Source organism: Maylandia zebra, linkage group LG3, assembly GCF_041146795.1.
Source record: "Maylandia zebra isolate NMK-2024a linkage group LG3, Mzebra_GT3a, whole genome shotgun sequence".
NCBI lineage: Eukaryota > Metazoa > Chordata > Actinopteri > Cichliformes > Cichlidae > Maylandia > Maylandia zebra.
Window position 1 is genome coordinate 18,362,122 of NC_135169.1, and position 25,651 is coordinate 18,387,772.

At 40.1% G+C, this 25,651-nt stretch overlaps 2 protein-coding genes across 2 annotated transcripts; both read left to right on the plus strand.

The window, feature by feature from the left end:
- The first annotated feature begins 1,601 nt into the window (after window positions 1-1,601).
- Window positions 1,602-13,666, plus strand: LOC143416682 (ladderlectin-like). The gene is made up of 5 exons (XM_076882144.1): window positions 1,602-1,650; window positions 8,783-8,892; window positions 12,868-13,002; window positions 13,188-13,299; window positions 13,373-13,666. Exons 1-5 carry the CDS (start codon window positions 1,602-1,604, stop codon window positions 13,438-13,440), a joined length of 474 nt encoding a protein of 157 aa, XP_076738259.1. The 3' UTR covers window positions 13,441-13,666.
- Window positions 13,667-22,591: 8,925 nt separating this feature from the next.
- On the plus strand, window positions 22,592-25,562 carry LOC143412339 (sialoadhesin-like). The gene is made up of 7 exons (XM_076882145.1): window positions 22,592-23,108; window positions 23,251-23,475; window positions 23,668-24,021; window positions 24,147-24,377; window positions 24,500-24,748; window positions 24,887-25,150; window positions 25,558-25,562. Exons 1-7 carry the CDS (start codon window positions 22,907-22,909, stop codon window positions 25,560-25,562), a joined length of 1,530 nt encoding a protein of 509 aa, XP_076738260.1. The 5' UTR covers window positions 22,592-22,906.
- Window positions 25,563-25,651: the final 89 nt, after the last annotated feature.

Genomic DNA, 25,651 nt, shown 5'->3' on the forward strand with positions numbered 1-25,651 from the left:
TGAACTAATAAGTGAGATCAATCAATCATTTCGCCACGCTTACAGATTATGTCTTTTCAAGTGCAACAGATGCAGGAATTGTCAGAGAGACGGAGAAAAAAACCTTCCCTGTCGAGTGCTGGGAGAAAACCCCTGCTTGTGCTCTTGAGTGGCACTTCCTCTGTCTACCCACTAGGCAGGCTTTGCCATGAGAAGATCATTGAAATGTGTATCCCATTACTTAGAGAAGAAATGACTATGACCCATCATATAACAAACTTATAAAAAACATACCTCAGAAATAACTAGTTGCTAGTATTCTTAAAGAAAACAATGTAAAATTAAAATGTTAGAATTTGCCATTGTATTTTTAGTGCAACAAATACTATTAAAAAACAGAAATTAATAAGGAATTAGTAGTATTCTGATTATGTAGTATAAATGCTATAATATTGGTATTACAGTTTTTTTTTGTCATATTATGTTTTTGTCATATTATGTTAATTCTTATCAAAATTATGACAATTATTGTCATAATTTTGAGAAAAATATGTCCCTCAGGTCAGGGCTGGACTGGGGCAAAAAAATCGGCCCCTAACCCTAACCCATTAGGTATTAAAGGAAAAGCCATAAAGCATTTGAATGAAAACAAACGCTGTTGTCACAGTGATGTACACTGTCTTGTTGGTATATATGTATCAGTCTAATAAACTTAAACCTAAACCATCCTCCCAAATCTGGTATTCTAAACAAAAGACTGCTTGGTCGAGTTAACCTCCTGAACTATCTACAACACATGGTGGAAACCTGAAATTAAGACAGAGAAGACTAGAAGTGAGAGATGATCAATAATGAATGTTGTGGTGTATTGGAGAGCAGCTAGTTCTCTCCCATCATGCCTTGGGACATGTGCTGCTGTTTAAATGTTCTTGTTTTATTGTTTATGGTTAAGTTACTTTTAACTGTTGTGTTTATAATGCGGTAATAATAATAATAATGGACTGCATTTTATATAGCGCTTTTCGGGGCCCTCAAAGCGCTGTACAAGTCCACTCTTCATTCACTCTCACATTCACACACAAGTGAAAGCAAACTACAAGCTGCCCTGGGGCAGACTAACAGATGCGAGGCTGCCATATTGCGCCATCGGCCGATCTGGCCATCACCAGTAGGCGGTAGGTGAAGTGTCTTGCCCAAGGACACAACGACCAAGACTGTCCAAGCCGGGACTCGAACCGGCAACCTTCTGATTACAAGGTGAACTCCCAACTCTTGAGCCACGTTCGCCCCAAGAAAAAAAAAAAAATATTCTGACTTTCTTGCTAAGGACTGTTGTCCATATTTCTTCCATGGACTGCATTTCTCACCCTAGTATGAATTATACATGTCTCTCCAAACTACTAGACCTGTCCAATATACTCATTGCTAATCCTGTGCCTTTTGGTCACTTTGATTGAATATCTTGGCATCTTTAACTCTGCTACTTCCAGCTCAGCCTCCTGTCTTTTTGCCAGTGCTACCCTATCCTAACCATGCATCGCAGCAGGACTCACTACCATCTTGTAAACCTTCCCTTTCAACTCTGCCTCACTGGCTTGTGCAAATATCAGTTACATTACATAATGAGCCACAAGACTGAGCACTTTGGAGTTGTGGTGTTTAACAACGGAGGTATGTGCTGTAATTGTGTCTAACTCCTGCCTCCTTGTGGTTACCACTATGTATCATAAATAAATCAGTGTTTAGTTTTTTTGCAAAATAATTAAATAAGATCCTTAAATTAAAATCTATTTAAAAAGTTTAAAGTTTTCTCAAAATAGTTACTGATTCAATTAAATCACATTGGACAGTAACAGTTGTGTTCAAAAATGGGAGTCATTGTTTCAGGAAAAAAATAAATAAAAGAAACAGTATTTGTAGTTTTAAGATAATTTTTTTTTACTCTTGATTCTCTCTCTCTCTCTCTCTCTCTCTCTCTCTCTCACACACACACACACACACACACACACACACGGTTTGTGCACGTGTGTGTGTTTGTGACAAAGACAAAGAAAGAGAGGTTCTGGGTTCACTAACATCCTTTCTAGCAGATAAAGACATTATTAATTACATAAAGAGTAATGAGTCCCTTCAGCAGCCCGATGGACTCCACCAGGTGGTCTGATGAGAGAGTGGAGAATGATGTGATGTATACAGAGGTCAGATGGCACCAACCTCACTAAAATAAAGAGAAAAAAGGACTCCCACCTGTTAGCTATCAGGCGTGCATTGTGAAGGTATTTACAAAATGTACTAAGTTCTTCTGGGCATCAAAACATGGCAGTACGCACACGGTCTGTTTGACAGGTGGAAAGAAGGTGGAGCCAAAACACAGAGTCGACTCCTAAATCCGTGGAGACATAATCAGTTTTTATCCAATTTAAGAAGGAAAACACAAGATAGCATTAACACCATCGTCCTCGTGGAGGGAGGAACACAAATGATATTCCCACAATGCAAATTATGACCAAGGTCATACCACCGTTTTAATAAAGTACAAGCAAGTCTTCTGCCTCGAGAAATATGTGACCAAAGAGCCTACACAGGATAAACAATCTGGCAGTCGCTTCTGAAATGTTTAATCCAGCAAAAAAAAAAAAAAAACATCAGTCCCACAAAATAAGAAAGAACTTCCTGTACACAGTTTGTCACTGTTTCACATGTAGCTGCTGTTTGGTCACAGCAATAATACCAAAAACAGATATTTCCATAGGGAACAACAAACATTTCAGAAAGTTTAGACCTGATTTTAGACACGGAAAGAAATCACAAAGTGATGTCAGCTACACTCAGTGTGACCTACTAATGGCATCCATTGCTTATGGGATCATAATTATTATTTAACACTGCAGACAATTACAAAAGAAGTATTAAAACTGATCTTTGTCTTCATAAACACAGAAATCAGGGATCTAGGCATCAGTGTCACATGAAATAAATGATGAAGACAACACTTTAGACTTTAAACTATTCTTTAATATCAGTTTTTAGTTTTATTTATTCAGGCTGTTGGTTGAGCACATAACCTTAGAGCAACATCCTGATTCAGTTTCATGTGTGGCTGATGATGCAAACACAGTTTGTTTCTTTAACAAGAGTTGGTAACACATGTGATACTTTAGCTGATACAGTGGATCTGAAAACATTCTCATATTACAGTAAATATACTAACTGCAATTCTCCCACAATAGTTTTAATGTCTAAAGGGAAGGAAGGATGTAGATTTTTAAATTCATCACAGTTTACTCTGTGAACAACCTTTGAAACCTGACAGTGTACTCTTGCACCCTCAGCCTCATGCCATCCCAAAGATCTTTACAACAGAAACACTTTTTTGAGGTTACAGAATCTACAGCTTGCAGCACAATAATGTCAGACATTATTTCACCTGTAGCTGCAGTTTCCATGTTCAATAATATTACTCAATCAAAGATCCATCATTATCAAAGAATGACTTGAAAATACTGATAATACTATAATAACAAGCTTCAAACCATTGTTTAATTTCTCTGATATTTATTCAGTGTGTTGACTGAGCACTCAACCCTTTTCTAAACATCCTTATTCAGTATCATGTGAGACTGATGGTGCCAAAAACACGTTTCTTTAATGGGAGTTGGAAGAACATTCTCATATTACAGAACAGAGTAAACATGTGTGTCTCATGCACGTCAAGCATTTTGTGAAGTGATGTGACATAAATAAAACTGAACTGAACTGAAAATTATAATGAATTCCTGCATCTCTGTGGTCAGTATGAAAAGCACATAAATCACTGATCAGAATATCATTAACTTCCTTTTCTCTTCAAGTCTTCAGAGATACTGGTTTCCTAAAATACTTTTGTTCTGGTTTCAATCATGGTCATGATTTTTCCATTACTGTTAATCCAGACTGTGTCTCACAAATTTTTAATTCTATTAAATTTAAAGAACATCGTAAATCATCTCAGGACAATTGGTTGCGTAGCAATAGCAATTGTATTCATATATTATATTTCCTTACGTGTAAGCTTAACGTGCTTAACACAGAAGACAAAAATATAAAAACGTGTATCTTTTGTTACATTTAATTTTGTAAGGTGCTGTTTTTAAAATCTGTTTTTAAATCTAAGTGTGGAAGGACAACTATGGATTGGTTACCCAAATGGAGATGACATATAAGATGACACTGCCGCAGACTGCCATTACTTCAACCTCTGCTCATCCCAACCAGCCACACCATTACCTGTGAAGCACCTCTGTAAATACCTTTAATGGTAGTTGCTACATCAAGGGGTTTGTAGGAGTAGACTGCCTTTTATTTGATCCTAGTTTCCTCCCATTTATCTTAGTTAGGAAGGTAAGTTATTGTCATCTGATTCATTTTGAATCCAGTCTTTAAGTGATGATGTGATGAATCCTGCTTCCGGGCCCAAACTACCCTGTGTTTAATAAGGCTGTTGTGTTTTAATGCTTTGTATCCGTTTCTATTTAATCTCAACAAGCCCCTAAAAACAGTCATTGATCACTGTCAGCCTCTCTTAGGTTTTATTACCGCTATTCATTTTAAAGCTCAGTTTTTAAAACCTTACAATGTAACTACAGCTCAGCCCATGCAGCAGTATATTAATAACTAACCTCGTATTGTGGATGGATTATCTCAGTTGTTCTCCTGGCTGTAGTTTGGTCCTTTTACAGCATCCTGCCATGCGATTGCATTTGTCGCTGACCTTCGGGAACCCTCACATGAACTTTTATCGAGTGCAAAAAAGTTTGCGTTCATCCTCCAGCTTCACTGTTTATATTATGCTAACCATAGCTGAGTCGCTAGTGATCACGTAGAACATTTTTATATGCCAGCTACCCAAACTTCAGTAACCCTACAAATGTCACTGCTGTTTACTTTTCTGTCTTCATTTATGTCGGAAGTGATAGCACAGCTGTCCCTTTTAATTTGTTTCAGAAATCTCTCTATATAATGTTTAGGTGGAAACTAGTGAGCTAACTTCCTGCTAACTTCTAACTCAGTTAAATTTCATAAATTCAATTTTCATGGATGCCTGGATGTTAAACTTAATTGTTACACCTGGTAGAGCAGCCACACTGATCATTTTATTACAGATGAAAGAATTTAGACAGTTTTTCAACTATCAGTGATGCTGCAGTGATCGTTTGACTTTTGGACCTGCAGTGGAGTTTGGGCCCAGACATGGCTAACAGTGTTGGGGAGTAACGGAATACATGTACCGCCGTTACGTATTTAGAATACAAAATATGAGTAACTGTATTCCGTTACAGTTACCGTTTAAAAAGGTGGTATTCAGAATACAGTTACTTTGTTGAAATAAATGGAATACACTGGGGTACTTTCCTGTTTCATTTTGTCGCGGGTCAGGACTGTTTGGGTTTTGTTTGACAGCTACGATCTGTTGTTCCAGGCGGCAGCGTTACGGTTGCCATGGTTACAGGGCGACGCTCTCTCTCTCTGCGACTGTGTGTTTCCTGGGTGAGAGAGCGCCTTTTCGTTGTTGTTGTTGTTGTGCTAAGCTAACAGGCAGAATGCTACAAGTATAGCTCTAAAGAATGTAGCATCATGTTCAGTGTAGTCCGTGCTGCTGGGAGAATGGACTGCCATACGCGTTATGTGTCTGTGAGCGCTAGGAGGGAGAAAAAGGGGAGTGGAAAGGTACGAGCAGTCATCGAGCAAAAACGGGAGCTGGAAGCATGTAAATATAATAATAACCACTTCAGCCAAGAAGAGTGCCTGACGAGCCCAGTTGTAAGTAAGCTATTAAGACTCGACTGTACACTGTGTTCGTGTTTTCCTCCGAAAACAACAAGTTCCGTTGGAGCAGCCTTTCAACGCCTCTCTCTGTCTGTCGCAAGAAAAGCTGACCCACACAACAAAGTAGAGCTATTTTTCGGCTACCAGCCAACAGGGACCCCGCCGTATTATGCTGGGCTTACAATGTGCAATTTTTTCAGTCGCGCGATTCAGCTCCTGCTCAAACTGTACGATTGACTCGCAGGGGTTAGAAGTTCATAGGTCACGATGCAGGGTCTCACACTATACGGCCCGATGCTCTGATGCGACCTGAGTGCTCACACTGTGCGTCCATAAAAATGAAGGTTATAACAGAAATTCTGTCGCTCGCTCTCCCTCTCCGTCTTTCACTCACACAGACACACCACCACCATCAACTTTGCTAAATTGCTAATGAAAAACATTGGTCAGGCAGCTGTGATTGAGCAGCAGTGTCGATCCAACTATTTTCACGGTTGTTGTGGTCGTGATAATTTTGTGAGGCCACATCGAAAGGGCTCGGATGGTTCTACAGGTTGTGCCTCCATCGCTTGTGTCCAGATCACACGCTGCACTGCCGTGCTACGCCGTCTTTTTCGCTGACATTTGTGTTTGCGCGTGCGCAGTGTGGCAAACTGCGGTGACACCCTCACGACCAAGCGATTGATGATCGGGAGCTGGTCGTGAGGTGTCAATCGCTTCTCGTTACCCCACGTATACTACACGATGCACGACGCACGATGAAGGCCAAAATTGGGCCGATCGCCAAAACAATCGCACGACTCAAAAATCGGCTCAAAATGGGCCAAAAATCGCACAGTGTAAGCCCAGCGTTAGTCAGAGGTCCCTTTACTACAGTTCGGAGTCGCGGACCTTCAGTAATAGTAATAAATCACACAGCAATAGTACATTCACGTTGTTGTAAAAAGCATGATAATATTGTAGCGGGTCAGGGCTGTTCGGGGTTCTGCTTGTACAGTTATGTTTTGTGTATGTTGCCATGGTGACGGGTGACGCCCTCTCGCTGCGACGGTGTGTCCTTCTGGGGTCAGAGGGCGCCCTATGTGTGTTGTGGTTGCCGCGCTGAGCAGTTAGCTAGCGGCAGTGTGTTCTTCTGCAAATGTAATAAACGGCTGTGCTCCCTGGCTAGCTCACGGGAAGCAAGACCAAACGATACCTCCGTCTCCTCCTTGTCTGAACTCGCCACAATATATTAAGTAATCCAAAGTATTCAGAATACGTTACTGTCATTGAGTAACGTAACGGAATAGGTTACAGAATACATTTTGGGGCATGTATTCTGTATTCTGTAATGGAATACATTTTAAAAGTAACCTTCCCAACACTGATGGCTAATGACGTCATACTTAAAAACTGGATAGGTAAGTTATAATATTTCAGATAGTTTCCTTTGGTCCACCCTGAAGTTGCATCCAGCTCCTTCTCTGTGTTAATCATTGTAAAATTGTACTAACTGTGTGCTGTGGCTCCTTGAGGTCTGACGAGGATGGATCACCTTTATGTTGTGGTCTGACCACCCCTAGACAGGCCATAACACTTTAAAATGCCTTGAAATAGTGAAAACAGCAAAAACAAAAGGGTCACATGCTACTCTCCGTGTGACAGCACAGCCTGGTTGAAACACTGTAGGAAGGTGGAGCTCAGTCTAATCAAGCCCCAGTAAAGAGGAAGAAGAGATTCATCTTCATGAAGAGAACAATTAAAACAATATAAACACACTCAATACACATTATGACCTGTGTAACTGCAGTTTGGTTATAGAAACCATGCATCTTACCCACAGATGAGACAGCACTAACAACACCTCATATTGCCATAGGGAACAGACCATTTGAAAAATGTTAACCTACCTTAAATTTGAGAAACAAAACTATCACAAAGTGACATCACCTGTACTCTTCCAGTGCATTTTCTGCCATCCATTATTTATGGAATAATCGTTATTATTTAATACTGCAGACAACTATTTAATCCAAATTAGTAAATATGCATATCAGAGATGTGGTGATACATAACCATCCTTTTTTTTATTTACAAAAACATAAAATAGTTATAAAGACATTAAGTTTAAGAAAACTACTCAATTTCACTGGTATTTGTTGAGTATGTTGACTGAGCATCCAGCTTTCCCTGAAGAAACATCCTGATTCAGTTTCATGCAGGACTGATGGTGTAAACCCAATGTTTTTTATGGGAGTTGATAGCACATGGAGAGGTGTGTGGTGATAGAGTTGCTATATTTCTTTCAAGACAACTGAAAGTCCTAACAATATTTGGGTTGACACTAAAGTCAGACAGAAAGTCTCCACTAAAAAGTGGAAGCTGTTATACCTGCAACAGGAAACAGTTCAGAACGAGATATCATAAAATCTCATGTAGGGTTAATCTTTAGTCAGCTCAATAGTTTTTGTCTGCAAAGTGTATTTTAGAATTCAAAAACTGAAACGTAAAAAGCACATTACATTTTACCCTGAACACTGCTTTCCTTTACAGAGACAAAGCCCTTAAAGAGAAACTTACACTTCGTTTGTTTAGCACATGATTCTCCTTATGGGGACCTGATATGTTTAATATGCTGCTGAGAGTATAGCCCAGAAGAAGCATATAGTATAGCTTTTATTTTGGAAAGAGACATTTCTCCATAATAAACTCTCTTTTCCAAAGATGAGTGATTTCTCGATCGGATAGATTAAATTTTTTATTATTTTGTTGTTTCAGCAACGTTAAATTTAAAAACTGTGCTTTTCAGTTAAAATATATATTTATAACTTTAATAAATGACAAATTAAAAAGGCATGAACACTTTTTTGTATTGAAAAAATATCGAACCGTGACACCAAAGTATCGAACCGAACCGAACTATGAATTTTGTGTATCGTTGCACCCGCAGTACTAGTGTCAATGAAACCAGTTTATCACATACAATGAATCAATTCAAAATCATGTTGTTTGTCAATAGGAGAATGGTATCTTGTGAAGAAGTCCCCATCTTGTCCCTGTGGTTGGACTGAGTACTACAACCAGTGCTTCATCTATGTTGCTAAGCCCATGAGCTGGGCTCAGGCTGAGGTAATATCAGTCATTATCACCAATGAGTTATTCTGAAAATGTTTTCTCTGATACTTAGGTTATTAAGTATCATCTTCAGGATCAACAACTGCTCTTAAATTGATGTTTCACAACAACAATACTTACATTCTGATGACATTTGCACACAAAACAATTCATCCATCCATCCAGTGATTTATTTTCTGCTGCTTATTGTTGCTGTAGTGGGTGGGAGCAGTAAACTAAATATAAAAGTTTAAGAAGTTTAAGACGTCCCTCTCCCCGACCACATCTTCAAGCTCATCCAGATAAACAGTGACATTCCTGGGCCAGCCAAGAGATGTAATCTGCATGATCCATCAAGTCCTGGGTTTGTCCCAGAGACTCCTAGGAGATGCCTGGAACAACTGACCCAGGAGGTACCCAAGAGATATCCACATCATCTGGCTCCTTTTGATGTGGATGAGGAGCAGCTATACTCTCGTTCCTTTTTGAATGTCTGAACTCTTCACCATTAAGGACATTAAGGGAGAAAACAAATGCTATTTGGAGAAAACTAATGTTGGCTGCTTGCAGTCTCACTCTTTTGGTCAATAGCCAGTAGTGATGTGTCGGTTGCGAACGAAATGGCTCTTAGAGCCGGATCTTTGACGTGAACGACTCAAACCAGCTCCTTATCGCAAGCCGTGGGTTTTTTTCTTTCGCTCTCTCGCACTTTTTTTCGCTTGGGCTTTGCACTGGGAAGAGGGGGGGAGGGGCGGTAGTTATACTCGCAGTAGCACAGGAACAGAGTGGGAGGGAAAGAGAGCGTAAAGAGCCAGGGACAACAATATTAGAGACAACATTAGAAAGGTATAGTAATCATCCACAACTATTTTCAGTTGTGTATGATAAAGGATTCAGAAAGTTTATTCATGCAGGTCCATATGACAGAGAATATGCATCTTGTTTTTGTTTTCATATTATAATTTATAATTAATTGTGTTGTGGTTTGCAGTGTTGTTTCACTTTACATTTGTTTAAAAGGAAAAAGCTGAAAATTTAAATAGTTAAAAGTTTAAATGTGAATAGTTGGTTTTTTGTATTATATGATTTATTTATTACATTTTATGTGGAGTGAATAAATTAAAGTATATTTATGGTGGCTCCTAGAGACAAAGCAGGTACAAACTTCAAAACACGTACAAAACACAACAGAAGTGCTCCAGGATGCTAGTGACCGTGACACCAAAGTATCGAACCGAACTGATACCGTGAATTTTGTGTATCGTTGCACCCCTAATAAAAAAAAAAAAAAAAAATATATATATATATATATATATATATATATATTAGGGCTGTCAAATGATTAAAATTTTTAATCCGATTAATCACAGCCTAAAAATTAATTAATCATGATTAATTGCAACTCGAAATAGGACCAAAATGTGTGCAAACATACGGACAGATAGCGGATTTTTACACACTTGTTAGTGTTATTTAATGCTAAGACCACGCTGAGTGGCCTGCGTTCACTCAGCGTGTTCTGACGTAGGCTGGGTGTTGTGCTGGAAGCGAATTAATCACAGCCTAAAAATTGATTAATCGCAACTCGAAATATATGTGTATATGTGTATATGTGTATATATGTGTAAAAATCGGGACAGATAGTGGTTTTTAACACACTTGTTTGTTTTATTTATTATTAATTGTGAGTACAAGCAGTACAAGCAGAACAGGGCTTCAAATAATTGTGAGGGATTTTTACTGAATGTTTTCCACCCATTTAAATCTAGCACATTGTTTTATCCATATACATCTTCAAGTTCACAGAACATAGGCCTAATTCAACAGGCAAAATAGAAAAAATCTCCAATCATCCTTTTGGGTAAGGTAGATTAGTGCAAAATAAATATGAACAACAGTGAAAAGTATTGTTTAAATCACATTCAACCATAGAACAAGCTCTAAACACACGGTCCTCTGGTCTACTCATCCTTCAGCCAGTTGCTGAGACAAACCAACTTGTCCACGTTCTCTGAGTGCAGAGCAGACCTCTTCTTGTTCACAATGTGCCCTGCTACAGAGAACAGCCTCTCACAGGGCACTGTGGAGGCAGGAGTGGCCAGGTATCTGCGAGCAAGGCGGGCCAGCTGGCTGTGGGCTCCTGCATGAGCTGCCCACCACTGTAAGGGACAGTCCTCTAAGGCAGTGCAGGGCTCTGCTCTGTAGCGCTGTATGGCTCTGTCCTGCTGTACCTCCTCCTCTGACTCAGAGTCAGAGTCCATCTGCAGCAGGCTCAGCCTCTTCTTGGCTGGACCTTCTTCTGCAGTGTGTGATCTTCTAGGAGAGTCTTCATGCAGCATGCCTGCCAGTGTGGTCCACACTGCTTCTCTGTCAGTCTTGGGCACACTGCGTAGGTCTTTAAAACGTGGGTCCAGTGCAGTTGCGATCTGGAGCCATGCATAGTTGGTATGTTCCTGGCGGGAAGCAAGGTCTTCCTTAAACTTCTCTTTAAACCTCACCACATATGCAGGGTCCTCATCAGTTACTTCCATGACACGGCGCAGGTGGCAGAAGGCTGGTAGAGGAGAGGTAGGCCTCTCCTCCCAGCAGTTCAGTCACATATCTGCAGTGGAATACACACACACACACACACACACACACACACACACACACACACACACACACACACACACACACACACACACACAGATAAGACAGCAAATTAAAAAAAGCTTTTTATTACTAGGTATTAAGACATTTTCATAATAACAAAACTGATTTAAGATGTATGTTTGATAAATTTAATCTAAACCTACAATTATGGTCACAATGACAGGCTCACCTGCAGGGCTCTAGAAGTGTCTCCAGTCTCTGGAGTTTGTCCCACTCTGGAGGCGTCAGGAGGACAAGTTTATGCTTTTGTTTATCCAGAGTCGCGGTTACTGCAGTTTGGTTGCGGATCAAGTGCTTCACCATCTCCAGCGTTGAGTTCCAGCGTGTAGGCACGTCCTGGGCCAACGGCTCCTACTTGCGCCCCAGTGACACCTGCTCTGCGTTCAGCTCTGCTGTGTTTGCTGGGCTGTGCTTAAAATGGCCAACAATTTTGCGGCATTTGGCCAGCGCAGTGACAAAGCCACTGTCTGCGAGACTCACTGTGATGCATCTCTGTAGAATGTGCGCAGTACACGGCATGTGATTGAATGGCATGATGCGAGCCGCGGCGATCATATTGCGCGCACTGTCCGTGCCTACTGTTGTCACCTTCTCCTCAATTCTCCACCTGCGAGCAACAGTCTGGAACTGCTCTGCACAAGCCTCCGCAAAGTGCCGCTCTTCCGTTTTCATTATAGTCAGCGCAAAGGATGTCAGACCCCAGGCTTCAGGGTTTAAATGCGCAGTAACTCCTAGGTAATTGTCATTACTCAATGATGTCCAGTGGTCTCCTGTCAGAGCCACGCATTCTGTGTGAACTAAAGCCTCTTCTTTTTTCTTTTTCTCCGTTTCATACAGTTCGTGGATTCAAATTGTTATTGTGCTTCTCGCTGGGGGCTTGTAGGACGCGTCCTGAGATGCAACCTTTAAAACATCCGCAAAGCCCTTGTCCTCCACAATGCTTAGCGGTCTACAGTCCTTTGCTATCCATTTGGCTATATTGTCGGTCAGTTTGTCCAAAGAAGACTTACCGAGTGGCCTGCGTTCACTAAGAGTGGTCTGACGCAGGCCGGGTGAAGCTGCTGCCCCGACAAACGCGTGTTTGGCATTAAGGTGGTATTTTAAGGTCGAATTTGAACGGTGAAATTGAAACTCTTTACTACAGTGAGTGCAAATTACAACGCGTTTGTTTATTGTCCCATCTATGTTCTTCTTGTATTTAAATTCCCCATCCAGAAGGCCATCCTGTTCCTGCTTCTCCATTTTCATATATAAAATATATATATATATATATATATATGTTTACCAATGTAAAGAAAAAAATTTTTTTTTGGCAATTCTGCTGTCTCTTCGCTGTAGATAAACTGTCAGTCCATGAATGCAAACCTTGCATCTATGCAAAGCCTTGAGGAGTACCAGATGATTCAGAGGCTGATATCTGATGCTATTCAGCAGGATGGACCTGCTTGGATTGGCGCTTCGGATGCAATAAAGGTATGCTAACATACACAAAGTTATTCACCAGGAAATTAAGAAAAACAAGAATAAAAAAGAATTCCACATGCACAAAACAAAAAGGGTTTTTTGGTGCCTAAATAGACAAAAGACGAAAGAAAACTATCAATGTATCAATGTGCCATTTTTTTAGAAAGTATAATTTATTGTTTTGTGTTTCCCAGGAAAAGTTTTGGTTTTGGAGTGATGGGACCCCTCTCAAATACACAAACTGGTGTACTGGACAGCCTGATAACTTTCAGGGCAATCAGAACTGTGCATATGTAAATTGGTCAGGTAAATCACTGTGTGGTCATGATAAAATAATCATGTGTTTACTTAGCACTAACTAGGTTTTTGGTACTTACAGACAAAAAGTGCTGGGATGACGGTGGCTGTGAATCTGTTATTCCATCTGTCTGCGCCAAGAAAATCTGATGAAAGCACAAATACTTCACACAAGATATCACCTGAAGAATCTGTGTGTCATTATACATATTTTATCTCCTTTATTGCTGTAATGCTACGCAAGGAATGAAGCGACAAGTAACATAAACAAGAGCTGGGTTGTCACTTAATACAAGAGAAATGAATTTGTTGTGGAAAGAATGCTTTTAGCCCAGTTTCATTTAGATGTAGACTGAACTCTTATCTCTCATCTTCTAAATCAATAAAAAAAAAAGAGCATTGAATGAAGGTGTGTCATTAATCTGTCTTAAATTTATTAAAGCTTTGCAATATGTACTTCAGAATATGTACAGTTCTGCAACTATCACTGTGTGGTTTAATATTTGCAACATCTGGAGCTACAAAGTCATGGAATATAATAGAAAATCTGGAAATCTTTTTTTAAGTGGCGTTTGTAGGGTTACTGAAGTTGGGCTAGCTGGTATATAATGATGTGCTATATGGTGGCTAGCTACACAGCTATGGTTAGCATAATATAAACACAGTGAAGCTGGGGGATGAATGCTAACTTTTTTCCACTTGATAAAAGTTAACATGAGGGTTCCCAAAGGGTTAGGAACAAATGTAACTGCATGGGAGGATGCTGTAATCGGACCAAAATTCAGTGAGGAGAACAACTGCAATATAAGGTTAGTCATTAATATACTGCTGTATGGGCTGGGCTGTAGTTGCATCATACTCTTTTCTCTCTGCAGAACATTTCAGTGCATGTGCCAAAGAAAAGGAAACAAAATGGCTATTGTTCAAGTCATTACTACTGCAAGAAAGTGCTTGTATAAACAAGAGCTGTGCTACCCTACTATTGCCAATGTAAGGTACCAATGCAATGCTACCCTAGGAAAGACACATACAAACTCACACTTGGCTCTCTCTCTCTCTCTTTCACACACACACACACACACACACACACACACACACACACACACACACACACACACACACACACACACACAGTGCATTTCTATTTATGTTGTATCTTATACCCCTACACCCCTCTCTTTTTTCTGCCTGTCCTGCCTCAGATATGTCAAACTGTATACTATAAATAATGTAGTAGCACAAAAAGAACACGAATGGAAATGAAGAAATAAACAGATAAAAGAAAAACCTGAACAAGAGGAGCCTATAGAAAATTTATCAAGCAATCTTGGAAAAGAAAAAGAGAGACGGAACTTTCATGACTTTAGCAACATTTCTAACGGGTTGAGTTCACTTTTTAGACCACACACACGTCTGAGAAACATATCTTTGTATGTTTAGATATTTTGGGCTGTGTCAGATTTCAGTGAAACAAAGCAGTGTTTATTGAATTAGGCTCCAAGTTCCATTAAATTGTTTGGTCTTATGTGTTATTTTCCTATAGTTGTTTCTTCTGTTTTTCAGCTTCCTAATAACCTTGAATACTGTTCAGGCCTTGGGGCACAATTCTCTGATCTTCTGTTGTCTTACAAGAAGATATTTTACCATTCCTGTTGGAAACTTCCAATCTGATAAGGTTGAAGTTGCTCAAAGATCAGATTTTAGCCTGCTGGGTGTGTATTTCTGGTGGACTGGTTTGGGGAAACTAAACATTAGAATGCTTGTCTGTCTAAATCGTTACATTCCAAGAAGATTCTATTTAAACATGAGCTAGGGTCAAGTCCGGCGTTTTCAGGACGAGAGTGTTGTGTACTTCAGTAAACCCAGGGGAGCTTTGAGGTAACAAGCTCTTCACACAGGAGAATTTGTGTTGGTGTGTAATTTAAAAAAAAAAAATTTTTAAAACAACAAAGCAATAATTATATGTTTTATTTTTAAGAAAATAATTCCAACTTTATTTGTCACGGCTGGGGCACCAGTCGTGTGATGGAGTGAATGAGGACCCAAGTTGCAGACAGCGATGGAGATGCGAGTGAGGTTTTATTTACAGTGTTGCAAAGTGACAAACAGGAAATGAGTAACAAGCTAAGCAAAACCTAAACTGGGAAAACTAAAAACCAAACCTGAAATCATAACACAAAGGGAGGACACGAGGCGAGGGGCAGAGAAACACCAAAATAACACAGAGTGACACAGACAAACCGACAAGGAACACTGACTGACACCCACTATATATACACACACAAGGTAATCAGGTAATGGCACACAGGAGAGGAGCACAGCTGATCCTAATTCACAAGATGACAGGAAGACACAAGCTGACACAGTGATAACAGACACAGAACTTCAAAGTAAAACAGGAAATTCACAAAGACAAACTCAGGGACACAAACAGAGCAAAGGAGGGAGAACACTAAAGCGCTACACAGAAGAACCAAACCCTAAGCACTAATACAAAATAAAAATTACCACAAAACATAAGATGAATCCAAAATGAAACACAAAACACTGGGTAAACGACCCAGGATCATGACAGTACCACCACCACCACCCGCCGGCTGGCTCCCGACAGCCTCAAAATACACCACCAGATCCAGGTGATTCAGGACGGAGGGCCAGGAACAGAACAAAACAAGAGCCCCCAGGAGTCCAAACAAAGCGTCCATAATACACTCACAGGAGCAGAGTCCAAAACATAGTTCAGGGGGCCGGCTCGGGGACTGATAGCACAACAGTTCACATGGTTGCTGGCTCAACGACCCAGGATCATGACATCATTGTTTACTTTCAAAAAACAAAATCAGCCCAATATGGTGAATGTATCTGCCACATATACCACTGTTAAGATAAATTGCAGAAATATATTTAATATACATATTATAAAAGCCCCTTGATGGAAATTTTGGATTGTTTTTAGGTCATGAGTAGGGATGGGTATCGTTTAGGTTTTATCCGATACCAGTACCAAACCGGTACTTTTGAAACGGTGCCGGTGCTTAAACGGTGCTCGAACCGGTGGTTAAAGAATGGAGAACACAAAATTGGTCCAAAAACCTCTCGTGTTCAGCTGTTTTTTTGTAAAAAGATAACAATGTCAACCTTTTCTGCAGCTATGGGGCATATATGGTATCACTCTTGGCTGGAAGCAGTGCTTAAACAATGGAAAAAAACACAAACTCTGTCCTAAAACCTCTCATGTTTAGCATTTTTCCACTTTTTCTTTGGTCATTTTAGCCTTTTTGGCCAGGGTGAAGGGAGCATCTGCCATCAAACAAGAAGACAGCCGCATGTAGCTATGATGATGTTTGCTAGTTCACCTTACATGCATTAATGTAATAACGTGGTTAGCCTACTCAACGTAAATTACACACGAACAACATTAAGCTACTCACGCAGAGAAGAACGGCTGCTGCTGCCATCATCATCTGTGATCATTTCTGCTACACTAGCAGGGCTAGGGGCCAGGACTCTCCTCTTCGGGTTTTTGGGGGATGTTGCTAACTCCGGGTCCGATAACAGGCACCACACCCGTAGTAGATGTGCACGGTGTGAGGTCTCGCAGCAAGCTATCAAATACGGCAAATTTCTCGGCTTTTAACAAAATGCTATACGTCGCCAGGTGTTTCATCAGATTTGAGGTGTTACCTCCTTTGCACAGTATCACAGTATCACCTTAAAGCATTTGTTGCAGGCTGCTGAGTTTGCATATTTTGCTGTGAAGTACAGCTAGACTTTTGACCGCTTCGCCTTGGGCATTTTTAATCTGTAGCTTTGCTCTAAAAGAACGTACGTACCTGGACCCGCCTACTACGCTTGCAAAGGTAAAATGATTGGCTAGAATCCGAAGTGTATGACATTTTAGGAAAAATGGTCTGGTTACTACCGTTTATGTCAGAACCGCTTCCTCTAAAGTGACAAAGTGAATCCTGTGTGCCTACTAAATAATTTGAAGAAACTTTCCATTTTATGAGTTTATATGTCATTATGACCACTGATTATTAAATGTTTGTATTGTTCCTTGTCTATCCATTAGCATTTTACATTAAAAATTTGCTGTAACACTGAACTGGAAGAGAGAACAAAACTTTCTGACATGTAAGCAACATGATGTAACTTTGGTTACCGGTACCGGTCCGTGGCCGGGGGGGTTGGGGACCACTGGCGTAGTGTGTTACTGATGCTGTGGATGACACATTAGCAAATCACATAGTAAGGACAGTCAGCAGCACCATATTCTTTAACCTGTGCAGGTACATAAAGTTTCGTTGGTATGCAGATGTGAATTTAAATGAAATGTTTTTAAACAAATAAACAAATACTTTATACTTTAAGACAATTTCCCAGGACATAAATATCTTCAACAGAGGGTTAAAGTAGGAGCTTCTCTGGGAGTCAGTCACTCAAGATACTCTTCACAGCAACAGTCTTTGACAGGACATACATCTCCCACCTTATGTCATGTGCCGGGTAATGTCTGTAAAGTCAGTTCACTGTTTGTGCATGTTCTGTGTCAGACTGAAGGTTTTGATCTGTTTTGCTACCCTGTAACCTATTACACATACACACATCTACTACTGTATGCCTCACATACATCCCAGTGTCTCTTTCTGTGTAAATGGTCTAGGTTCTAGTACTCACTGTTTGACTAACATAAACTATTATACTAATAATGTGAATGTGAATCAATGTGGTTGTTAGTTTCAAGAGCAGCTGGGTGTTCTCGAACCATAACAAATGACAACCAGTTTACCCTGTTGTCTCTGGTTCAGTACCGCTTCAGTTCTTTTTGGGAGGCATCACAATGCAAAACTAATGGTTTTTCAAAATCAGGATAGCCCAAGAGTGGTGGACTTAACAGATTGTCAATAAGATGGTAGAGCACTGCCTGATGTTGGTCTGTCAATGTGATTGGCTGGCTTGAGGGAATTTGGTCTGATTTCTTCTGTCTCTTCTTGTGCATGCTTCCATTCGATCCTTTGTCTTTGTCTTTTGGGCAGACAACAGACTGTAAAGTGGCGTGGGTGAGAAGTTTGGTATATATGGACGGTAGTAGAACAAGGAAAACCAGCATTTTTCTCAAATCTCCTACCGTCTCAGACTTGCAGGTTTTCAGTGCCTAAACGGGTGCTAACTCAGTGTGATCCATGCAGTAGCCTTTAGACACAATTCTTCCCAGAAATGTCACCTTGTCTTTGTCTTTGAATTGTCTTTGAATTTCTTTTACTGATGTATTGGTCACTTGGTTTTAATATGTATGTTTCACACTTTATTGGACATAGTTAGATGGTGGGGCCTGGTGATTGTGTCTTGGGAAGTGGAGGAATATTGAGCTTTAACTTTATTGCAGGCAGGCTGACCCCAGAGTGGAGCAGGATTCCACAGGTAGTGAAGTCTTTTGTTCACCATGTCTTTGAGAATGGGGGAAGTGGCAGAGTGGCAAAGAGCTGGGTTGACCCTGTAAAGAGGTGATTAGGGTAAACTCTTTCCGTGGAGGAAATCATGGGTGTAAACAATAGCTGTGTAATACCTTCTGTTCTCTTGACTGTATTTAAACTCAGGGCTGTGCAGGGAAGGACAGAGAGAGACTGCTGTCAGTGCTGTGATCGCCTCTCTTTCACTCAAGCTTGGTTTTTATTAAAATATGTTAGCTACTCCTCATTGTATCTCTGCAGGCTTTGTTAATTAAATGTCCAGAACTTCTTTAAACACCTCGCACGTGTTTGGAGTAAGCTCCACACCACGTGCTTGATAGTTATACATAATATCACACAGATGGTACTCAAATTATTTGCTGTGGACATCCACATATGGCTGAGATATTTCATCGGCACTCCTCCATACTGCACTGGAACTCTGCTGGAGTCAAAGGTGTAATAAAGGATGTTAGTGATCTGCTACTCTCCTCCAGAAAACCATAATGATACGTCCAACACTGAGAAGCAGTGCACTCCCATGCAGTCGCACACAGACTGTGGTTGATGAGTATTGGGGACCATGATTTCTGAATTCATCCTCTTCTTCAGCAGGTCCTCCAAATACTTCTTTAGCTCCTTGTGGAGTGGCTTGGGTAATGAGGTGTATGTGCACTTTACCAGGGTTGTGTCACTCCACGTAAACTTTCCTCCGCCTCAACTCTCTGTGATTTTAGTGTAGCTTTATTGTTTGACTGAGTTTGTTTCTTTGTATTGTTACGACCCCACATAGAGGTCTAGGTGGGTGTGTGGGGACTGGTTACAAATGGGTCAGGAACTGAATGAAAGGAAACCATACAGACTGTTCAGTATATATTACAGCTTCATTACAAATAATCTTTACTGAAAGAGCCGGCAACACCACCAACGTTTTCCCAATAACACTAGAAAAAGAAAAATGTCGCAACAACCAAACAAAAAACTCCACACTATAAAGAGGCACTTCTGGGGGCCCACAACAGCAGCAGCTGTTGAGGCCCACAAGCCCACACCACTCACATGCTACTCTTCCTACTGATCCTACAACTCCACACCACAGACAGGACAATCACATAATAGGACCTCTTTCGCCACCTTCACACACAACTTGGGGACACCAGAAAAAACCACCCTCCCACATCCAGTTCATCCCCAGCTTATATGACCTCACGGAGGTGATTGCTGACTGGGCCCAGGTGGTAAACGAGGCCAGTGAACAGCAGCTGTGTCCTGGGGAGAGAGAAGACTGAGAGAGAGACAGAGGGGTGGAGCAAGAGAGGAGGAGGTGGTACAAGGGCAGTTTCAGGAGGCCCTGCTAGGGCCTGTTAAGTCATAAAAACAGTTACCTTAATGGGCTTTATATTGTAAGGTAAAGACCCTTTACCTTAAAAGTAAAATGAGGGAATTTCTAATCATATTTTTCTCACATTTAATTTTCAGTAATGATCTGAATTAAAGATGTTTTTTCTACAATTTTACTAATTTTACCAGATTTTTAATCATAAAACAAGTACAGTGGAGTATACAGTACCACGAGCTACATTTGAGGTGAGATCCGTGCATTTATTGATGTGATGGACATTATTTCTTGTATTTTATTTGCCTGCTATTGTGGTTGAACTTGTCTGCAGCCACAGCAAAGACAGGAGGACACCAACCATGAAACATGAAATCATTTATCAGCTTAATTCTACAGGAAACAATAAAGTTAATCAAACTTTTACATGTAATGGCTTTAAACACTCGTGTTTTATTCTATATCCCTTCAAGCCAATATAAGAGTGCCATTTATATAACTTTGGTTCTGCTTCGTGTTATGTATGACTTATGTGTTAATGGTCCAGGTAAAAATGTAATGTCGAATACAGACATTTAACAAGTTGAAAAAACATGATTACAGCAACGTTCTGTTATCAAAATACCTTCATCACAGTTCAGTGTTTCACATGTCAGTTCTGCATTTCTCTGCATTTTTCTCACCAAGCATGCTGTGATCTTATCTCACAGTAAATGAAGAATGATGAATGTGTTAAACAGAGGTACTATTTTTTCAGTGACTTCTCTCTCAGAAAGGCTTCTCTTATGTTTATCCTCTTCAGTTCAGCTACCTCATACTTCAGTCCACCTTCAGTCTAGAGTCGGTGGTTCTCCTGGAGTCTGTCACTGGTTTGCTCTTTATGTTAAAACATTTGAGGTGTTTTTGAAAGTTAAAAAGGTCCTCTGATAATTTTACACATCACCACAAATGTCCCATCCCCATTTAAAGGGTTAAATGCTATGTCAGGGTTTTATGGCAGATTTTGTGCATGTACCTTTTTGTACAATAGGTGTTGACTCATTTTTGAGTCAAACTTTTATTAAAGGTCAGATTGTGGAATCTATTCAGTAAATATCTGGGAACAGTTGTTGATACAAAGTTTAATTTCACTTTAATTAAATTTTAGGCTGTGTGCAAAAATGGCCACCGGTGAGTCCCATGTTTGTTTCCACAGTGATTAAACCATGATGATTCTCTTTTATTGCATTTTAATGAATATGTTTCATGTTTTTCTTTATCATTATGGTTTGGATATCTGTAAAGAACAGAAGTTTAGTCAAATTGTTAAGTGGTCTAACTGGCTGATTGGGGAACCAAGCACCCCTCGAAACGAGTCGGTTACAGCAGTTGGTCGATGTTTCTTGAGGATTGATAACCTTTACAAAGTAAATTTCTGGTCCCACAACATAAAACAACACTGAATTAGCTTTGCTGTAGCAGCAACTTACTTTAATACAGTCATTGGTTGCACATGCAGAAATAAAATGATGAAATTGCAGCACTTTTAGTTGTCAGAAAGAGGAAGGAAACAGCAGGTTAAACTAAGAAGTTTGTGTCTCAAACACAGTGAGATTGCAAAGCAGGTTTTCTGCACTCCGATCACATTTTAGGCATTTACAGTAACTGTGCACACTAACTATAGTGGACAGCACCATCAGATACACATCAGAAATCATTTCTTGTATATATCATTTACCTGCTGATGTGTTTGAACTTGTCTGCAGCCACAGCAAAGAGAGGAGGACACCAACCATGAGACTGAAAGGAGCACAAGCTGCAATCATCTGTCTTCTCACTTTGTCAGGTATTTTATATTTACATTTTCATATATTACAGATAACAGACTCTTGATCAACTATAAGAAAATACACAGAAATATAGAACATTTGTAGTTTAGTACTTTCTAAATATTTTAAGCTCCAGCTCTGTTTATGCAAAAGTTGAAGAGAAGATAGTTTCTGTTAAAGTTTTCTCTGCCTCCATTTTGTCACATTAGCAAGAAAACACACAGACACAACACAAAGAAACAAACTGAGTTAAACAATGAAGCTACACTAAAATCACACAAAGGTCCAAGTGTCATTTTAATGATGTTGATAAACCACCTGAACGCAGTCTGTAAAACATTTCTTTAAATATTTTGAACCGTAAATTGTCTCGACCTCTCTTATAGCGAGCTTGTATCCTCAGTTACACAATGAGTACTTTAAATGTGTTGAGTTTACAACTGTGAATGCAGTCACGCTGGGACTGCTTGGTCTTATTCTGACTGACTCAGCTGTAACCTGCTTTTAGTTAGTTTCAGCATCAGTTTTTTTTCGAGAGCACTTTTCCTGTTTGACAATTCTTCCCGCAAGTGCATCATAAATAACTGCTCAGATGCAGGTTGACCAATGTTTTAAGAAACTTTCCCATCAGATGTAAAGTTCCACACATCAGTTTCTGCTTTTCTCATTTATTTCTGTCACATCTCTTTTCTCACAGAAACTTTTCTCTTCAGTTCAGCCTCCTCGTGGCTCACAGGTGAAATTCCTTCGCTGCACCTTCAGAGTGTGTGTCCTCCTGCCTCAGCTCACACACAGGTTAACTGCAGAGAGCGTGGACACACCTTTAAAAGCAGAAGAATTCATTGTTTTGTTTCTGATGTGTTTCAGCAGTTCAGGGTGAGGATGGTTGGTCAGTGACTTACACCTCTACACAGATTTGTGCCTTAAAAGGATCAACAGTGGACATACGCTGCACCTACACGTACCCATCCAGAGTGAATGGGAACGTGACTGTAGTTGAAAAAGCTGTGTGGTTTACTAAAATGAAAGGTGATGAATTTGTGGATGTGAGGACAGAGGCAGAGTTTGCAGGTCGTGTTCAGTATCATTGTGATAACAAAGACTGCACTCTGAGAATCACAGACCTGAGAGAGAGCGACTCAGCTGAGTACAAGTTCAGATTTGTGACAAACCAACCAGGAGGGAAATATACTGGATCACCTGGAGTCACTCTGTCTGTCACAGGTCAGATTTTTATATTTAAATGTATAACATGTTTTCAAAATAAAATGTTTTGGTGGAACTTTGAGACACTACAAGCTATGAATGTTGTGTATATTTTATATTTTGCTGTGTATAATTTTTACACATCTCTATTTAATATTAGTTCTCCAGGCACAAGTGATAAAAACTTGGCCAACCTTGTATCCTACTTGGAAAAAGGTGACGTGTCAGAGCAGCTGTCATCTACCTGATCCTCTTTCCTATGTCTGGTACCAGAATGAAGTGAATATTGACAGAAAGGAGTCTTCTTTTGAAAATTACTTTGATCAGACAGACAGCATTTCCTGTGCTGTAAAAGGATACGAGAAGCTTCCCTCTCCTCCAGTGTGTGAGTTTACTTCAGTCTTACACTGACAAAACATCATTAATTTCTGTTTCTAATAAAAAAGATGTTGCTGCATCTTCATGTTTATTTTATATCTCAGTAAAGCCAATAAATCAACAATAAGTTCCAACAGTCTCCTGCTCTGTGGTGCTGCAGTCAAATCTTCCTCTAACAAATCTGTTTCATATATTTTAGGTGTTGGTGATCAAACCTGTAACAGAGTGACTTACACCAGCAGAAGCATCTGTGCCCTCAAAGGTTCATCAGTGGACATTTCTTGCATCTACAGTCATACACATCCTGCTGTGTCCAAATTCTGGTTCAGTCCTGAACGTAGTCATCAGTGGCAGCATCGCTCACACCCCGAGGACCTCAGAACAGACTCCCACTATGCAGGTCGTGTTGAGGTCATTGAAACAGAGAGAGGAAGCTCCACTCTGAGAATCAGAGACCTGACAGAGAGGGATTCAGCCGAGTATCACTTTAAATTCAAAACACAAAGCTTTGAATGGAAGAGTAGTTTACCTGGAACAACTCTGAGTGTCACAGGTACTGAAGAACACACACTGTTAGCAGGTTTTTGTTTTTGTGATCTCAGATATCAAAGGTAGACTTACATATCCACACATAAAGCCTCTCTCTACATGATGTCACTGCTGTGCTGTCATATTCAGCTCTGCAGGTGAAGGTGAGCAGAATAATATCAGTCCAGCAGACTCAGACTGAGGCAGAGCTCAAGTGTCAAAGCAGCTGCAGTCCAGCTGGTCGTCTTTCTTACGTCTGGTTCAAGAACGGACAGAAAAACACGACACAGCAAACTTCTGCTTATACAGACTACTTTAATCCTGGAGACAACATCTCCTGTGCTTTCTCTGGATACGAGGATTACCGCTCTCCATCAGTGTGTGAGTTTAATTCACTGTGTCACCAACAACATATCACAGCTCCAAGCCAGCTACAGTTTATCATGCTGTAATGTTACATGAGTTTAAACGCCAACTTTAATAAAGAAATATTTTATCTGCAGATCCGTCAAAGCTTCCCTCTGTGTCAGTGAGTCCCTCTGGTGAGATAGTGGAGGGCAGTTCAGTCACTCTGACCTGTCGCACACATGCTAATCCAGCAGCTAATAACACTTTGTACAAAGGCAACCAAATCTTGCCTCTAACACCAGAAGGTATTTATAATTTCACCTCCATCAGCTCTGAGGACAGAGGCATCTACCACTGCAAGACTGAGGATCAGCTCTCTGTGTCTTTATTCATAGATGTCCAGTGTAAGTAAACAGCAGCAGATTGATCTGTCTTGATAACAGTTTCCTGTAATGTTTTCATTCTTGGTGGAAATTTTCTCACACTGAATATTAAAATGTTGCTGTAAAAATTTCACAATAATTTTTCTCGGTTTCCTCCAGATGCTCCAAAGATTCCCTCTGTGTCAGTCAGTCCCTCTGGTGAGTTAGTGGAGGGCAGTTCAGTGACTCTGACCTGTAGCAGTGATGCTAACCCAGCAGCTAACTACACCTGGTACAAGGAGGATGATAACTCAGCAAAAGCATCTGGACAGAACTTCATCATCACTGACTTCAGACCTGAACACAGTGGGAGTTATTACTGTGAAGCCCAGAACACAAGAGGACGTCGCAGCTCCACCTCCCATCATCTCACTGTTGTGACAGGTAAGTTACTGATGCACCTGATGTTGAAACTGATAATATTATTGTTTGGTTTTCACCTCACAATAAAAACTACTGTGAGGGGACTGTTGTAATTTTTCACAAATAAAATTAAACTGAAAAAAAAAAAAAAACATCCTGGAATCCTCGATTATCCAGTTTTGGTTTTAGTTCACAGCATTAAGTCCTGATATTCTAACATTTTTAGAGAAAATTGTATTATTTAATGATCAATCACTGATTAACCCATCAAGTTCAATGTTTCACTGTGTTCAATTTTAAAAGAGAGCTGCATAGAGATATGGCCTTATATCTAATTTTGACTTCCTTTGAATGTTTATCCAGACTTTTCTGCACTTTTCTGATATATTTACATTACAACTTATGCTCATAACATCACTTTCCTGCAGGTTAGGTTGGCTGAAGACTGCTTCTGTTAGCTGTGATAATTTATCTTGTTCATAGTTTGGGAATTTATTCCACTGGACATTTGTATCATTAAAA

What these genes read in the sequence shown, in the direction of transcription:
- LOC143412339 (XM_076882145.1), top strand. Translation starts at nt 22,907, where the DNA reads ATGAAAGGTGATGAATTTGTGGATGTGAGGACAGAGGCAGAGTTTGCA. An exon ending in AGTCACTCTGTCTGTCACAG is followed by an intron (nt 23,109 to 23,250) that starts GTCAGATTTTTA and finishes ATTTAATATTAG; the next exon opens with TTCTCCAGGCACAAGTGATA. An exon ending in GCTTCCCTCTCCTCCAGTGT is followed by an intron (nt 23,476 to 23,667) that starts GTGAGTTTACTT and finishes CATATATTTTAG; the next exon opens with GTGTTGGTGATCAAACCTGT.
- LOC143416682 (XM_076882144.1), top strand. Translation starts at nt 1,602, where the DNA reads ATGAGCCACAAGACTGAGCACTTTGGAGTTGTGGTGTTTAACAACGGA. An exon ending in TGTGGTGTTTAACAACGGAG is followed by an intron (nt 1,651 to 8,782) that starts GTATGTGCTGTA and finishes GTTTGTCAATAG; the next exon opens with GAGAATGGTATCTTGTGAAG. An exon ending in GCGCTTCGGATGCAATAAAG is followed by an intron (nt 13,003 to 13,187) that starts GTATGCTAACAT and finishes TGTGTTTCCCAG; the next exon opens with GAAAAGTTTTGGTTTTGGAG.